Below are 17,844 nucleotides of genomic sequence, written 5' to 3' on the forward strand. Positions count from 1 at the left end.
TTGGTAAAACTCTAGATATCACCAGTGCCTGGCAAAGTAGAGCCAGGTAAACAGCGGGGGAAAAGAAAACTCCAGGGCCAGAGTGTGGTGCAGTCATGGCCTGGCTGAAGGTTCCTCTACAGGTGAGATAAATACCTCCAGGGAGGTCCTCGAACAAGGAATAGAAAAGTAGTCGGTGGGACTGCTTACAAAGATGGACACAACTATTCCTCACACCTCTGGAAACACCCAAAGCAATGGGATTGTGTACTCTTCTCATTAAGGGGGAGAATCCAATATTCTCTATCCCCTGAATCCAGGCTGGCCCTGCAAGGAGCTTCAAGCAATAAAATAGGGTCGAAGTGGTATCGTGTGACTTCCCAGCCTTGGCTTCAAAAGACCATGCCACTTCCACTCTTGCATTCGCTCATCATTGCAACTAATACTAAACCTTTAAATAGAAGTTTGTAAAAATAAAAATGTCCCTTTTTTCCCCACCCTGAGTTCTAAGGATCTCCAGATTGAGACCCCCTGGCTGACAGCGTTTGGTCCAGAAATGTTTGCATTTTCATAAGGGCCAATGACCCCCTAAAAGGTGAGACACCAGTGCAGAGATCCCCAGCAGAGATCTGACTTGCTGGGGACCCTCCTCCCTCATACCACAGAGCACACCAATGAGCCGGGAGAGACTGCCAGGTTCTCTAATGTGCCAGGCACTGAGCCAGGTACTTTATACAGAGTACTGAGTTTCTCCCTCAGCTCAGAGGTGGGTACTAGCATCCCCATTTCCCCAGTGTGAAAACTGAGGCTCAGGATGCTGAAGTAATTTGCCCAAGGTCCCAGGGTTTGGTAACCAGAACTTTCCTCTTTCCACCCCACAAGGGAGGCAGCGCCCAGAAGAAGAGGGGGGGGAGGCCCCAACCTCTCTCTCTCTCATTAAATCTTCCTAACCACCCTCTGAGGGTGTTACTTTGACTCCTCCTGTGTGAATAAGGAGGCTGTCCAGAGGGCTAGGGACTGTTCCAACATGGCAGAGTGGTAAAGAGTCGGGGGCATTAGAAGAAAGAGGCTTTTAATGCTGATGGAAGAACCACCCCAGCAGCTTCTCCCAGCCCCAGTGGAAACACTGAGCGTCCCAACTTCACGGGGCTGAGCTCAGCTGCGACTTCCAGAGGGTTCTCAGAAGGCAGGGGCAAGCTGGGGCAGCAGAGTCACCCGGGGAGTAGGAGGGAGCAGAGGTGGGGGCAGACCCATGCTGCAGGGGCAGGGCACAGAGGCGGCAGAGACTCCGGGAGCAAGGGGTCTGCCATCTGAGGCCTTACCTTGTTCTTGCAGTGGATCTTGGCCCCAGAGTTGACCAAGATCTGCAGGATCTGTAAGTGGCCGAACCAGGCAGACAGGAGAAGCGAGTTCATCCCAAACTGGGGGAGAGGACACAGGGAGGAGGTGAGAAGAATGTAAGCAGGTATGGCTGTGCCACCTGGGCCCATGTCTGCACTGAAAATCATACAACCATAAGGGACCATAAGTGCCACCCGGGCTGGGGAGCACCAAGATTTAGGAATATAAAAACCATGGCATTTTTTAAAAATAGGGGCTGAGACAAAATATAGAAATAGGACTTTTTAGTAAAGCCCAAAATAGGGGCTGATTATTGCAAACTTTTGTTTTTGCTAAATAAAATTTAAAAAGAAAACAGTTACCATCTATTCTCCCCAGCATGTAATAAACAAGGAACATTTTAGGGATGCCTGGGTGGCTCAGTCGGGTGAGCGTCCAACTTCAGGTCGGGTCATGATCTCACAGTTCATGAGTTCAAGCCCCACACTGTCTGTGCTGTCAGCACAGAACCTGGTTTGGATCCTCTGTCCTCCTCTCTCTCTGCCCCTCATCCCCCCCCCTCAAAAATGAATAAACATTAAAAAAGTTCTTTAAAAAAAAAGCAGGAATATTTTAATACAAAAAGTTGGGGAGAAACTAATTAGAGAAGATGCTCTTTCCGAATACAGCTTCATGAAAAACACACTACATTGTTCTTATTTTCTGATTTGCTGTGACTGGTAAAGACCTCACCCTGGACTGGTGTTTGAGAACCAACTGTTTGAATCTCCTACAGGACGTCCTCCAGGCAGATGGCTTAAGCCAGAAGACGCCTTGCCACCTTACAAAGACATCTACTGCACTGAAAAACACCACTCACTGTTGGAAAGTCCCTCTTTCCGCTGTACTAAAATCTGAATCCCTGGTGCCTTCCACCCCACATGCCCTTTGGAACAACTGAGAATATGTCTGGGCCCTTTTTTGATGGCGGCTCACCACCTGTTTGCAGGAGCTCTTCCTGCATCTGTGAAGCACTCTGAGATCATCAGAGCCCCTTCCCTGACCTCTGCCCTCATGGGGTTATGCGGAAGACCCAGCACTGGGTAGAATATCAGTAATTGTGGGCTGGCTGGCTGAGGGAGAGAATGTATACTCATCCCCAGCCCCGGGCGGGTGGGGGCAGGAAGCCCACAGGAACCTGGGAATGAAAAGGATCAAGGCTCAGGGCTGGGAGAGGAGAGTCATGAGAGCCAGAGCCTCCTGTCAGTGGGAACCCCAGGGATACTTCTGCACTAGTTCCAAGAACTGTCCAGGACAGAGCCCTATGGTATATCCCTAGAGACCTTCCCCCCAACAGCAGGATTTCCCTCTCTTGTCTCCCTCACCCTTCTGTTACTAAAGTAGGCATATCCATCACCTTTCTTAATTTTCAAAATACATTTATTACTATTTGCAAAGAAAATAGAGAAGAGTTATAAAAGCACTCTCTCTCTCTCTTACTATTCTTCCTCATACCTTCTTTTCTCACTCATTCCCTCAAGGAAGAAATAAGAAATAACAGAGCACAGTGGTGACAGTGGAGGGGTCTTTGGGGGCAAAGGCCTATCACATGACATTCCAGTATTTTATTGGGAAACTCAGACTAAGGATCCTAGATATTCTCCTTTTAAGAGATTTTTTTTTACATTTATTTATTTTTGAGAGACAGAGAGAGATATAATGTGGGGGGGGGGGGACACAGAGAGAGAGGGAGACACAGAATCAGAAGCAGGCTCCAGGCTCCAAGCTGTCAGCACAGAGCCTGACACGGGGCTTGAACCCACCAACCGTGAGATTGTGACCTGAACCAAAGTCGGACCCTTAACCGACTGAGCCACCTGGCGCCCTGATACTCTCCTTTTAGCGTCAGCTCTAAATGAGGAGATGGGGCAGGAGTGGGGAAGAAGGTGTTGCTGCCGCACCCCCTAGCCCCAGTTTGTAATTAAGCTCCCCCTCATGCTGGGGCCTGGGAGCAAAGACAATCCAGGGCAAAGAAAAGTATTTCTGTTAAAGGTAAATCTCTGCAGGGAAGTTTATAATGCCTTAACATTTATTTATCTACTTATTTTATTTAATTTTTTTAACGTTTATTTATTATTGAGAGACAGAGAGAGACAGAGCATGAGCATGGGAGGGGCAGAGAGAAGAGGAGACACAGAATCCGAAGCAGGCTCCAGGCTCTGAGCTGTCAGAACAGAGCCCGACGCGGGGCTCGAAATCATGAACTGTGAGATCATGACCCGAGCTGAAGTTGGATGCTTAACTGACTGAGCCACCCCGGCACCCCATTATTTAATTATTTTGTGAGAGGCAAGGAGAATGCAAGCAGAGGAGGGGCAAAGAGAGAGGGAGAGAATTCCAAGCAGGCTCTACACTGTCAGCACGGAGCCCGACACAGGGCTCAAACTTACACACTGTGAGATCATGACCTGAGCCAAAATCAAGAGTCAGATGCTTAGACTGAGCCACCCAGGTGTCCCTTTTTTTTTTTAATTTTAGAGTGAGAGAGAGAGTGAACTGGGGAGAGGGGCAGAGGGAGAGAAAGAGAGAATCTTAAGCAGGCTCCGCACTCAGCATGGAGCCCGACATGGGGTTTGATCCCACAGTGCTGGGATTATGACCTGAGCCGAAATCAAGAGTTGAACACTCAGGAGTGCCTGGGTGGCTCAGTTGGTTGAGCATCTACTTTGGCTCAGGTCATGATCTCACCGTTCTTGAGTTCAAGCCCTGCATCCAGCTCTGTGCTGACAGCTCAGAGCCTGGAGCCTGCTTCAGATTCTGTGTCTCCCTCTCTCTCTGGCCCTCCCCTGCTCTCTCTCTCTCTCTCTCTCTCTCTCAAAAATAAATATTAAAAAAAATTAAAAGTAATAATACATTAGGAGTTGGACATTCAATCCCCTGAGCTACCCACGTGCCCCTAAGCTTGGATTCTTAAGTGTATCCCTGTCAAATGTCATTGTCAGACCCAGCCCTTTCCTCAAACCTAGACCCTGTTATTCTTCAGTGCTCTCTCTCGGCAATGTGTCACCTGCCAATTTGTTAGTAAGACTGTTAGTTTTCATTCCAGTCTCTGGTTAAAGTGTTAAAGAGCAGAGTCCCATGGCATATCATGAGAGACCTACCTCCTGAGTATTTTACTAAAAAGTCCTTTATCAATCCACCCAATTATTTGTTCTACAGCCCATATCTCTCCCTGTTCACATGGTATCATGTGGGACTGAAAGGCTGAGAACTAAAAAGCTCTTGAAATTGGAGAGGTCCTTATGGCTGTACAGGGGAAAACTGGGATCATTGCAGTGTCACTGGCCCTTGAAGACTGAGGGGAGAGGGGTGAGGGGAGAGGCAGAGAGGCAGAGAATATGATCTCAGGATCATTTGGAAATATTAACCCGAATGAGGGGTCCCCTACCGCATCCTCATCGTCCACAGCAACCTCATGCTCCAGGAGCAGCCGTACAGCTTGCTCATGCCCTGCACCCGCAGCCCAGTGCAGGGCTACCCTGCCCACCTGCCAGGAGAGAGAGAAGAGCTGTGAGGCACCAGCTGCCTGCCTGGCCCACCTCCCCACCCTCTCCCACTTCCTTAGCTGCAATTCAGCTGGTCTGCAGGGTGGAAGGGCCTTTGCTGGCTCTAGTGACAAGAGGGCAGGGCCCCAGCCCCACTCAGGCCCCTTTCTCCTCCTCCACATGACAGCAGCTGAAATGAACATAGTCAAACACAATGACTAGACCCATCCGTCTCTCACCTAAAACTGCACAGCTTCCCACTGCTCTTGGGACAAACTCCTAACCCTAGGCCCTGTGAGGCCCTGCCTGCCACGGCTTAGAAATGCCAAACTACTCCCCCACGGCCTGTCTTTGTTCCTGCTGCTCCCTCTGCTGGACAGCCACCAGTCGGAGGATTATTGTCCTAGTCCCTGAGGGCCCCTGACTACCTGGGTCAATCCCCTTCTTCCTTCAGAATGGGCTGAAGGGGCCTGGTCCCCCACCCCTTTGTCAGACTACCCTGGAAGTTCATCATGGTCTTTGGCCTCAGCACATCTGAGCAGGACTGGGGGAATCCTCCTTCCTCCAGCTCATGACCTGCGGTTTTTAGCTTATAAGGGAACAACAAAAGGAAATGCTAATTTTCTGTGTGGTCTTCCTTCCTCAAGGCTTCTGCCCACACTATCCCCTCTTCCTGTCTTCACTCAGGCTCCTGCAAAAATCCCTGGTTGCTACAGGTAGGGGGGCCCCCTCAGACCCTCCACATGCTCTCAACTTAATCACAGTGGGAAGGAACTGTTCATGAGACACATTGTTTAATATCTGTTCTCCCCACCCGGACTCCAAGAGGGCAGGGACTCCATCTGCACAAGTTCTGCTCTGTCCCCAGCACCTAGCACAGTGCCGGCACAGAGTAAGCCCTTCAGAAATAGTGACGGATTGAATGAATAAACAAACAAGTAAATGAATGAATCTGGCATTAGCATCCTATCATCCTACAAGTCCATGCTTCCTTGCAAGTGTTTGCCCAGGAGCTGAGACTGAGGCTCCAATTATCAATGAAATGTGTGACCTGAGGTGACTTGTTGACTGTCTGTGCCTGCCTTGATCTATAAATAGGACTAATCCTTCCTGCCCTCCTCACCTCTCAGGGGGTGAGTGAGGACCACCAGGAAACAGGTGGATGAGCACATCAGACATCTCTGGGAATTCCTCCTACTCTTACTGGGCCCCAGGCAGGCCCTGAAGACCCAGGTCATACCCTTGTCGTGTCACCCCAGACAGAGCAGCCTCTGCTGCAGGCAGGAATCCTACATCCAACCCTTTCAGCCTCCACTGACCTCCCACCCAGGCTGACATCCCCCTAAGACAAGCCTGGCAGCCAGAAGCCCCAAGGTAGGGAAAAGCTACCCTGAGTGGCACCCAGGACTATCCCCAGGGCTCCCCATCAGAAGGAATGGCTTTTCTCTGTCTCCTCCCCCAGCGGGGCTATAGATCACTCCATCAGCAGCCTTCCCTGAGGTCTGATCAGTGGGCTAGGTCTGCCTCCCTGTCTGGTCTTTGAGCCCCCCAGGATCTGCCTGGGCCCATAGTGGGCGCTCAGAGATCTAAACTAAATTGCTTCCTCACACATGCTCAGCCTGTCTTGGTCTGGCCTTTCATGGTCTTGAACCCCTGGATTTCTGACCATAGGCATCATTTCATCTTTCTCCCTCCAGTCTTCTGCCCCTATCTGCCTATCTGTCAGCCTCTGATTCCTGACCTTCAACCCCCCTGCCCTCCTGACTCTAACCTTTGTTCCTTGTGTGTGCCTTTCAGGTGGGGGATGGGGATTGAGCGCGTGAGTTCTCAAATTGCCCAAGCCTGGCTAGGAATCCCTGACTTCAGAGAGGCCCCAGAGACCTTAAGCCAAAGTGGACAATCTGAGCCTCCCCCAAGTAACATATGCAAATGCTCCTGCCTCCAGCTCCAGGAACTGTTCCTCCTGCATGGAGGTGTCATCATGCAGGCACTATTCCTATCCAGGCACCCTGATTTGGAAGAGCCCCTTTACGAACGTGGTTTCTGGCCCTGATGTTGACTTTCCTCTCGATCAGTTCCTTCATCCTTCCGATGTTGTTCCGACGGGCAGCTTCATGGAGCTGCCTTTCCAGAGGAAGCACTAGGGGCAGAAAAGGGGATATGGAATGAGGGGGAGAGCACCCCACACTGCATACAGAGGAGAGGTGAACAGCTCCTCCCTGGCCCTGAACGTGTCCCAGACAGGGGGTCTTCCAGCTGGAAATGGTGGCAGGGATGCCTCTCCCCCCTTTTAGGGGACGTCCCCAGACAAGCTACTTTTCTTCACTAACTCAACCCATGTCCACACAACCAGGACTCAGCAAAACCCTAAAGATGGGACAGCACGGCAAGACCATCCACAGGAGCCAGGTGTGTGCCTGTCATGGCCCTCAGAGGTGCCCCATCATCCAGTTTTCACGACCTTAAGAGCAGCTCTTGAGGAAGGGAATGGAATTCATTCCCACTGGAGTTGATGACTACCTTTCTATGGCTGTGTCCAGTGAAGAAGGCAGCCAGGATTTACTGAACCACCTACTTCATCAGGCACGGGCAAGGCCAGAGGCATATCACCCGGCTTCTCTGTCCTCATCCCTCCATCTCATCTCTCTTCATCCCCAGTCCTAACCAGCTGTTGCCTCCCAGCTGTGGGCCCCACCCTGATTTGCCTTCTCTCAGGGCTCCTCTTGCCTCAATGCTGCACCATCATCTCCGACTAGAGGGAGCCTCAGAGCTCCCCCTGCTGGCTTCCTGCCATTGGCAGCAGTGGGCTCTGCTCAGAGGGGTGGTGGCCAAGCCAGGAGGACCCAGGCCTGGTGATGTGGTCCAGGGCACCTCTCACCAGACCCCCACACTGCTGTCATCCTGACTGCTCTTGTCTTGTGAGGATGTCTGGTGTCCTTGGCTGGACTGCAAGCTCCTTGGGGCCCTGGCCACATCTGACCCTTGCTGATCCACCTACAGCTCACAGCAGGCCCAAAGCTGGGCATAAGGAAGAACCCATAAGATTCTGCTTCTATCAGTGACACAAAAATCCTCAGACTAATAGATACCTGTCTCTCCTCCAGAAAGGTTTAGATACACTAGCACAAGGCACAAATATTTGCTGGCCCTTTGCACAGGGCAGGGTATCTGTGGTTTGCTTGCCCCCAAACCCACATCATCCTACATGTTTGGTCCAAAGTGAATGTCCAGATCTAGCCCATTGGTGTATCCAGGGACAGGTGGCCAGTGACTTGTCAGAGAAGGCTGGAAAGCACTGAGGTGACAGGCCTGCCATCAATTTGCTTTCCAGATATGGGAGAGGGTCTTGTGCTTTCCTGGGCCTCATAGATACAACCTAAGGACCTTGGAGCTGCTGCCCTTGAGCGATCACATGGCCCTAAGTTCAGCTCTGAGTCACTTCCCGGCCATGTGACTTGAGTTACTTAATTATCCTGTGCCTCAGTTCCCTCATCTGCAAAATGGGGAATGTGTGCCACCCTGTAGGGTTATTGTAATGATTAGATATAAGATATGAAAAGCCCCTAGCATGGTATCTGGCAAATAGAGCCATCATCATCATCATCACTATTATTTCTCCAAGGCAAAGGGGTCAGAGAATAAATTCTGGTGGCCAAAGACATGGAAGTGGTAGGGCCTCCTTCACTCAGGGCTCTCTAAGTCTGTGAAATCCCAACCAAAGAAAGCACCTTTCCTACCCGCCCCCCTGCATTATTTTTCTCTATAGCACCCCTCACCACAGACATATGCTATACTTACATATTGATGAGGTTTATTGTCTGCTTCCCCCATTATAAGCCCATGACAGGGGAGGTCTTATTTGTTAATTGCTGAATCCCCAAATTCAGGCCTTGGCACACATTTGTTGAATGAATGAGTGACATACAAATCATTAAAACTCTTCACAGGCATTGGAACCATAAGATGCTGTCCCAATTAAGACTCATTAGTCCCCTGGAAAATCAAACCACAAGCTCAAGTAAATGGCAGGAAAGAGGCTTTGAGGGAGAGGCAGCTTCAGGTCAATACTGCAGGGGAGTGGGGAAAACACCATCTTCCAGGTGTGGTCTCCACTGCTAGCTCCACCCTTTCCCACCCCCAAAAGGGATGCCTTTCTTATAGGTGAGAAGAGGGCTCTTCTGGAAGAACCCTTCTCAGATCTCAAACACCTCCAAAAGCCCTGGGTCCCGAGCTTTTGTTTCCTTAGCCTCTTGGCTGAACAACACCATGATCCAAGTTCAGGAAAAAAGCTGGCACTTTAGATGTGAGTTTAGAGAAGCTGGGGATCTAGTACCCAGTCTGCTACTTTCTAGCAGCAGGTTCCTAAGGCTAGCCATGTGACCCTCAGAGGCCTTGGTTTCTTTGGTTGTAAAACTGCAGAAGGGTGAAGAAAGGTATCTGTAGAGATGCCTTCCAGCTCTGACTCCCTTTCTCTTAGTGGAAGCCTACAGGTGGCCTTTTAGTGGCTTGTTTGTGTCAGCAAACAGCCAAGGGTCTGAATGGGAGCAAGCAGACCCTGCATGACCCCAGTGAAATCAAGCCTAATCTCTTTACCATCCACCTCAACCCATGCATCCTCTTTCTGGCCACATCAAATATACACTGTACCCTGGCCTGGGAGACCTTCCCCATGATGCATGGTCTGCCCAGAATTCCCTCCCCCACACACAAATGCTCCATTGCTGTACATTCTTTGAGGGTGGGTTCAAGAGATCCTCTGACCCAGGCAGAACCCTGCACCCTTTGAAACAGCAACTTGATAGAGCCCCTTAACCCAGTGTGAGGACATTGGCACAATCTTTCTCTCTCCCCCTCCCAGGGTGTGCAGCCAAAGCCTCCCAGGCTGGCTGATGCTCACATGGATGCTGACCGGCCCAGAGACACTGGCACTGAGCACACTCCTTGAGCAAGACTCTCAGGTGCCCTCATCCCACCTGCAGCACACCACAGCTCCCCTCCTGTGGGTTTCATTTTCCCTATCTGCTATGGTCTTCATTCCCCAACCAATCTCAACATTCTGGCAGAGCTGGGGCCTTCAGCATTGCTACCACTTAACGGCTGTGTGACCTTGGGTAACTTATTTAATCACCCTGGGCCTCAGCTTTCTCTTCTGCAAAATGGCGATAACAATATGTCTTACCCATAGGGCCTCTGTGAAGATCAAATAACATGCCTGTCCTGGCTCTTCCCGGCACACAAAGTAAGTACTCAATAAAGGATCGCATAACCATCTTATTTCTAGCTAATGTCTCCACCGCAGCAGCTCCCTGCTCTCAGGACCGATGGCGCCGCCAAGTCCCAGACGCGCAGCCAATGCTCCCCCCACCCTGGTGCGCGTTCCTCTGGGCGCCACAAAGAAGCCCACGACCGAGGTGGCCACGAGGACAGCGCCAATCGCAGGCTTGGTCGCTCCCCGCGGGGGTTCGGGGATCCTCTGGGCTCTGCCCGCGCCCGCCCCCGGGTCCCGCGGCACGGCTGACTCACGGCCGTCGTTCTCCCACGCCGGGGGCTCCTCCATGCCGCCGCTCCGCAGCCCGGGCGCGCGCCTCTGCCCCACCGCCCGCCGCCCGCCGCGCGTCCGCCTGGGCGCGGCGCCGCGAGCGGAGGGAAGGGGGCGCTGAGTTGGGGTCGAAGGGCATGGGTCCCCAGGAGCGCCAGGGTGCGCGCGAAAGCCGCTGCTCCAGACCCTTCGGTCCCTCCTGGCCCTTGAGCATGATGTGGGCGCAGCTGCACATCACCTACCCCCGTCCCCATCCCCGACCAGGCTGCAGGTGCCTCCTGGAGCTCCCTCGACATCCCATGCCGATGGCCCCGCGCCTTTCACATCCAAGGCTGGGGGGTCGGGGCCACTCTGGGCTCTGCAGGTCCCCGTGGACGGGGGGACTGTCCCAGCCTCCAGGCCCTGGACATTCGTGCAAGGCCTCTGGCAGGCCCCATCCTCAAGACTCTGGAGCCTGCTCAGCTGCCCGGAGAAGCTAAAAGACTCCAAGGGCTTAGGCGGGCATTTAAGGAACAGACACCCCAGCAAGCCTGTAAGCATATGAAGAGATGGTCAGATTATTTATGATCAGAAAAATACAAGTTAAAATGACAATGAAATATAATTTTCAATTAGACTGGCAAAATTAGAAAGGTAGATGTTGGTAGGTAGGGGAATGAGGAGCTGTGACAGTCAGGTGGACTGCTGGTGGGAGTCCCCTGAGGCAACCATTCTGGAAAAACAGTCTGGCAGTAATGAGGGAGACTAAACACAGCGAACTTTGGCCCTAAAATGCAGCTCTTTCTCTTACAGCCTCGGAAAAGGACATGTAAAAGGATGTTCTTTGCTGTGTTGTTGTTTTGTGGTTGCTGGGAGTTGGAGGTGACTTGAGGGTCAGCATTGAGGGAGTGGATGGGTAAAATGTGATAGTATACAACCAGAGATATCAGTGTGAGGCCTCCGGATTGGGTGGGGGCTGGGGGCACAGACCATGAAAGAATTCACTCAAGGCAGAACAAAAAAGATAGAAGTTTCTTGGATACACTGCAAGGGAGCAGGGGGCAGGACAATAAAGGAGAGGCTGCAACAAGGCGATGGGCGGGGGGGGGGGGGGGGGGTATAGTTATAGGGTGGAGTGAGGGAGTATGGGAATATATGGAATTTTCCTCTTTTTTGGTAACTGTGCCTGGTTGTATACAAGTAACCCATTGGTCATTTAGGGCTGTTTCGAGGTGGGTCACTTAATGAGCCTGTTTGTATTCAGCTTGGTGGTCACTGTGGGTCCTTTTGCCTTGCTCAAGTTTCCATTGCTCAAGTCTGTTACCTAAAAGCAGCCTCTACAACCAGGTGTGTTCATAGCAACAGGGATTCAAACAAACATCCAGTGCTGAGCTGAAAAAGTAGAAGAACCCAATGAGACCCTTAACATAATACCAATAAATGCATGCACACAAGACAACACAGATTGAAAAGACACAAACAGAAAGATACACATCAAACATCAGAATGGGTGGCATATCAGACCCCTGAGGGACTGCCATGTCTTCTCTTCTTTGCCTTTTTGGCTTTAAGGCATTTACAGCCCCTTTAGATTTAGGGATAGTGAAGTCCCAGGCATCTCTACGGCAAGGCAAAGAGCTGTTACTAGTTCTGGGATCAGAGAAGGAAGAATATATTTTAGTCGTTAGTGTAGTTCAGGAGGGCTTCCTGGAGGAGGAAGTATTGGGGATGGCTTTTGAAAAATAACATAATGAAAATAGCTAATAATTAATGAGCCTCAAGCTAAGCACGTTGTGTGGATTATCTCATTTTGTCTCCCAAACCACCCTATATGAAATGGGCATTACCATTTTATGGAAGAGAAACTGAAGCACAAGAGGGTAAGTAACTCTTCCTATCTCACATGGGTAAATGCTGGAGCCAGGGTGGTCTGATTCAAGAGCCAGAGCAGGAGCATCTGGCAGGTGGAGAGGACTCTGATGGAGTCAAAGCACAGACAGCAGGCAGTCACTCTCTAAGCCCTGGCTTCCCAGATGGATGCAGAGGTGCCAGGGAGCAGTTGGCTGGCATGACTGTCCACCTGCCATCTATGATATCCACTGCCCTGGGCCAGCAGAAAGAAGTGGCTGCTGCTTTCTGCATCTCAAACAAGGATGCTCATATCTTGGGATACACGGTGGTGAACGAGGGCCACAGAAACCACGGTCAGGACTTCAATTTTACATGATGCCCGGGAGAGGATAGAAAGGTTGCATTTTTATTAAAACATAAAAATGGTTGGGGCGCCTGGGTCGCTCAGTTGGTTAAGTGTCCGACTTTGGCTCAGTTCATGATCTCACAGTTCATGAGTTTAAGCCCTGCATCCGGCTCTCTGCTATCAGTGCAGAGCCATCTTCCAGTCCTCTGTCCCTGTCTCTCTGCCCCTCCTCTACGTGTGTGTGTGCATGGGCGAGTATGCTCTCTCTCTCTCTGTCTCTCAATAATAAATAAATATTTTTTAAACTTTTAAATAACCAAGGTTATATGAGCAAGAGAGTAAGATGCAAAATCCAGTGGGCCACTTTGGACAAGGGCCGCAGAGTTTTGGGTGTTCACACTGCTCTATCTTTGGGAATATTTGGAGGGAGATATTTGGGGGAACCAAACCCTGGCTCTGTCTTTTTCCTGTCTCTGAGGGTATGCAGAGCCCATTTTCACTCTGCTTCTCCAGCCTTCAACCTAACCCCCCCACCCATCCTCCCCCACGCACTCACTCACTCTGGTGACCCCCAGGTCATTCTCAAAGAAGACAGTACCCAGTTCCACACATACATGCTGCCTCCATCCCTTTAGCATTAGGGACTGTGGGGTCAGAGGACAAGAAGAGGTAAATCAGAGACCAGCACAGTTGACAGGGATAGAGAGAGAGCCTGAGAACACAGTTGCTGGAGCTTGGGGTAGGGCATGTGGGGTGGCTCCAGGACCCGTGTGAGTGTGTGTGAAAGGGGGACATGATTGACCTAAACACTGACTAGAAATAATGAGGAAATATCAAAGTGAGGAAACACAGATGGAAAACCTGGTTTGACTGTGGAAAAATAATGTCAATTATAGTCATTTATGAGCTCTACATATCGTTTTAGCCTTTTTGTAGCTTAGTAATGACGCACATCATTTTAATGTTTTTCAATCCCCATGTAACTGAGGCACAGGGGTGCAAGAGCACGTGGCTCTGGGGGTCCCAGACAGACCAGGCCCGACCATGGCTACAGACAAAATCCAAAGGCAGAGAGATGAGTGGTGGTGGCACAAGAAAGGTATTTATTTCAGTGAGGCCAACACCGGGAAGATAACGGACTAGCATCTCCAAAGCACTGAAAATACTTGCAGGATTGTATAAGGAAAATGTGGGACAAAGGTTGGTGCATACGTGCAGGTGGGCAGTACAGGTCAGGTCCATCATTGTCCTGGGGTCAGTCACGCTGGCTTCGAGCAGTCCCTGTTGCTTGAGGGGGTGGTTTTGGTTCACCTGATGCTTTGCCTGCAGGGTCTTTTGCCTGAGTTAAGAGATAAACTGGAAAGAACTTAATCAACAAATCAATCAATCAAGAACAGATGGAGTCAAAGGGAGGTAGTTGAAGTCCTCTTTCTGGGGGAGGAAAAAAACAATTAAACTTGCTAAAGTTCCTTCAGTAGAATGAAATTTTCTCTGCCCTGCCTCAGGAGCTTTGCACTTACCGTTTCCTTTTACTTGGAGCAATTCTTCCCCATTCCTTTTCCATGACTAGCTCTTTGTCATTTTTTGACTGGCCTAAGTGTCAATTTCCCAATGTTAGTTGTGCCACCACTACCCTCACTGTCCCTCTCATAGCAGCCTTTTCCTCCAGGACACAGCTACAATTTGTAATTCTGTGACTCACAAATAACACTGGGATGGGGCACCTGGGTGGCTCAGTCGATTAAGCATCTGACTTTGGCTCAGTCATGATCTCACAGTTCATGAGTCTGAGCCCTGCATTGGGCTCTGTGCTGACAGCTCAGAGTCTGGAGCCTGCTTCGGATTCTGTGTCTTCCTCTCTCTCTCTGCCCCTCCCCCGCTCGTGCGCGCACGCTCTCTCTCTCTCTCTCAAAAAAAAAAAAACAAACAATACATATATATACACGTATACATATGTATAAATAAAGATAAAAAAAAAACAAGCTGGGTCTACTTATTCCTACTCAGAGTTCATTGCCCTGTCATTTCACGCACAAAAGAAACACTCGTCTGGTCCAAAGCCTTGAAAAATAATGAAAGTCATTATTTTTAAAGTGGCAGGGAATTCAGGACAGTTCAGACTGTTAAAAAGAAAATCACAGGTCCAAGATGGTGTCACTTATGCTAGGCCAAGTCACCAAACAGGAGCTTAATACCTAAGTGCAATTTTGACCTCCCCACCCCGCCCCCCCCCAATGTAGTCCTAACTGGTCAGCCAGGAATTTTCTGGTCAGCACCAATGAGGTAATCCGTCACAGGAGCCCTCTCCTTGCCTGGAACAATCCTTTCTTTTCTTCTGCTAATAATTTCTTGTCCCACCCTCCTTCCTATAAAAACCTTCCCTTTTGTAGCACTCCTCGGGAGCTCCCCTCTATGTGCTAGATGAGCTGTGGTTTGATTCTTGAAGCGCTTAAGAAAGCCAATTAGATCTTAAAATTTACTCAGTTGATTTTTCATTTTTTTAACAAGACACAGCCAAACTTCCTGAAAGCCATACTTCAGTATCTCTTTCCCCAAAGGTCTACTGATTCCAGTCGGGCCCCCATTTCTCCGAAATCTCTGCTTCTCTTCTAATCAGATTCTCTGTTTGTAATGTCCAAATGTTCACTGCACAGCCTGATTTTTCATATAGAATAATTTTGTCTGCTCAGCTAGTCCTGCCACTGGGATCTCCCCCATCACCCCAACAGCCCTATGGGGTGTCCACAAGCAGCCAGTCACCTCCTTCAGACGCTGTAAAGACTTATAGTTTAATACTTTTGAACATGCCATGTGAATATTTGTCTACTTGCTTGTTATTTACCAGCCCCACCCTTTTTTTTTTTTAAAGCAATTTCTAGGGGCGCCTGGGTGGCTCAGTCGGTTAAGCGTCCGACTTCAGCTCAGGTCACGATCTCGCGGTCCGCGAGTTCGAGCCCCGCGTCCGGCTCTGGGCTGATGGCTCAGAGCCTGGAGCCTGCTTCCGATTCTGTGTCTCCCTCTCTCTCTGCCCCTCCCCCGTTCATGCTGTGTCTCTCTCTGTCTCAAAAATAAATAAACGTTAAAAAAAAAATTTAAAGCAATTTCTATACCCAACATGATGCTTAAAGAGTAATCCCAGGCTCCACTGACTAAGGAAGCCAGGTGCCCCCTCCTCTACTTCTTTAATTACTTCTATTCACCATTAAATCACGGGGAGAGAGGGAAGGACAATGAGAGGGTCAGTAGAAGGCAAGTCTTAATAGCACACAACTCCACTAGTTGATGGAAGCTCTGACATGTAGATTTGAAGTTCTAAGTGCCCCAAGCAACATTTAGAAGGAGTCCAGAGACTCCTAGATTTTACTCCTCGCTCGGACTTTGCTGGGTTTGGGGGCTACTCCATTTGGTGGTTTGTGACCATAACACTTCTCTCAGTTCCAAAAAACTGCTCAGAGTGGTTCCTGGGGCCCTGAGGTCTGAGCTGTGAGGACTCTAGCTGAGATAAAAGGATCAAGACAAAGAGACAAAGGAGATTTTTTTCTCCTAATGTTTTACTTAGAAAAATTTCAAACTTACAGAAGAGTTGAAGGAATAGTACCACATATTAATATTTTGCCATATTTGCCTTATCTAAGACACAGGAATTTTGTAAAACACACACACACACACACACAAATTTACTATAGAAAATTTCAAATGTACATAAAAGTAGAGCGAATGATATAATAATCCTCATATACCTATCATCCAGATTTAGCTGTTAACAATCCTAACTTCCTTCTCTCCCTTGCACTATTTTGAAAAATTGTTTAATGTTTATTTTTGAGAGACAGAGCATGAGCATGAGCAGGGGAGGGGCAGAGAGAGAGACAGATTCTGAAGCAGGCTCCAGGCTCTGAGCTCTCAGCACAGAGCCTGACTCGGGGCCCGAGCCCATGAACCGTGAGATCATGACCTGAACTGAAGTCTGAAGCTTAATGGACTGAGCCACCCAGGCGCCCTCCCCTGCATTATTTTGAAGTAAATTCATATTCAACCATATTCAGTGTGCTTTATCCATTGAAGTTATTTTCCTTATTGATGCTCAAATTACGTCCTCTTTGGCCAACTGGCACCTAAACCTTTTTACCTTAACCATAGTCAGCTTCCCTGCTTCTGGTGTGACAAGATACTCCAGATTCATCTAGCACATTCCTCTCACCAGACCTGGAATCAGCTATCTCTCCAGGGAGTCTCGGGTCCTTTAATGGGAAAGATTTTTAGAGACCAGTCTGGGCTCTAGAGATGGTCACTGCTACTGGGTTGGTCTTATTTCTAGGACCTTTCAGTGGATAGACCTAGGAAATGTTTCATTTGTTTCCCGATAAAATGCATCATTTATCATTCCTGATGAAATGTATTCATACTCATGACTGAATATAAGCTCAAATTCAAGACAACAGGCTTTTACCTAACATTATCAAAATTACATCTGTATTTTCTTTCTCCCATGTTGGAAGTCCCACTTCTCAGTGACTCCAACATAATTCCTCATTCACTTTACCTATAAAGTACTCACAACAGTCTGAGAATAACAATTCCAGCATAGAAAACAACAACACAATTCCTAAAAACTGTTTAGGTATTTTTAAGTTTGTCTTTTGGGGTGCCTGGTAGAGCATGCCACTCTTGGTCTTGAGGTTGTGAGTTCGAGCCCATGTTGGGTGTAGAGATTACCTGCAAGTAAAAAAATGTATAAAAGTTTGTCTTGTCATTTGGATATATCCCACTAGGGGCATATAATCACATCACTATTTTGAAGTCACTTGGAATAGTTCCTGTGTGGGTATGCCACCAACTCAATGTGCATAGGTTTGAAAAAAAAAATGCATAGGTCTCTTTCATTTTTGCTTTTTTTAAATGTTAATTTTGTTTATAATATGTAAAATATTTATATAGTTTCAAAGTCAAGTCTGTGAAGGTTGTCATGGTCAGTTGTCATAGACCAGCAGCTTCCAGCTGGTTCTTGCTCTCCTTCATTCACGTCTAGCTTTTCTTCCCACTTGATGGCCCTACTGACCAACAGTGGCCCTAGGCCACCACGGATGCTCAGAAGCAGACCGAGAGGCATCCTCTATTGAGGAAAGAGCTTCCTATAGACCTCCCTGCAGCTTCCCCTGTAATCGTTTGGGCGGCTGGACATACTTGGTTTCTCAGATTGGCTTGCTAGTGACTCCTCTGATTCCCCAACTCCCCCTTGCAGTCACTATCTTTGCCAGCTCCTTCCACAACTGTGCAAAGCAAAT

At 49.1% G+C, this 17,844-nt stretch overlaps 1 protein-coding gene across 1 annotated transcript in view; it reads right to left on the minus strand.

Annotated features, from left to right (window-relative positions):
* The window catches only part of ANKDD1A (ankyrin repeat and death domain containing 1A), a 36,408-nt gene extending 25,978 nt beyond the window's left edge, over positions 1-10,430 (minus strand). Inside the window, exons 1-5 of the mRNA XM_042988630.1 lie at positions 10,368-10,430; positions 6,881-6,984; positions 4,728-4,846; positions 3,158-3,167; positions 1,302-1,400 (exon numbers count right to left, since the gene is read on the minus strand). Coding sequence (XP_042844564.1) covers positions 1,302-1,400; positions 3,158-3,167; positions 4,728-4,846; positions 6,881-6,984; positions 10,368-10,401 — 366 coding nt within the window. The 5' untranslated portion in view covers positions 10,402-10,430. The remainder of the gene's footprint in view (positions 1-1,301; positions 1,401-3,157; positions 3,168-4,727; positions 4,847-6,880; positions 6,985-10,367) is intronic.
* Positions 10,431-17,844: the final 7,414 nt, after the last annotated feature.

The sequence above is a fragment of the Panthera tigris genome, chromosome B3 (genome assembly GCF_018350195.1).
Source record: "Panthera tigris isolate Pti1 chromosome B3, P.tigris_Pti1_mat1.1, whole genome shotgun sequence".
NCBI lineage: Eukaryota > Metazoa > Chordata > Mammalia > Carnivora > Felidae > Panthera > Panthera tigris.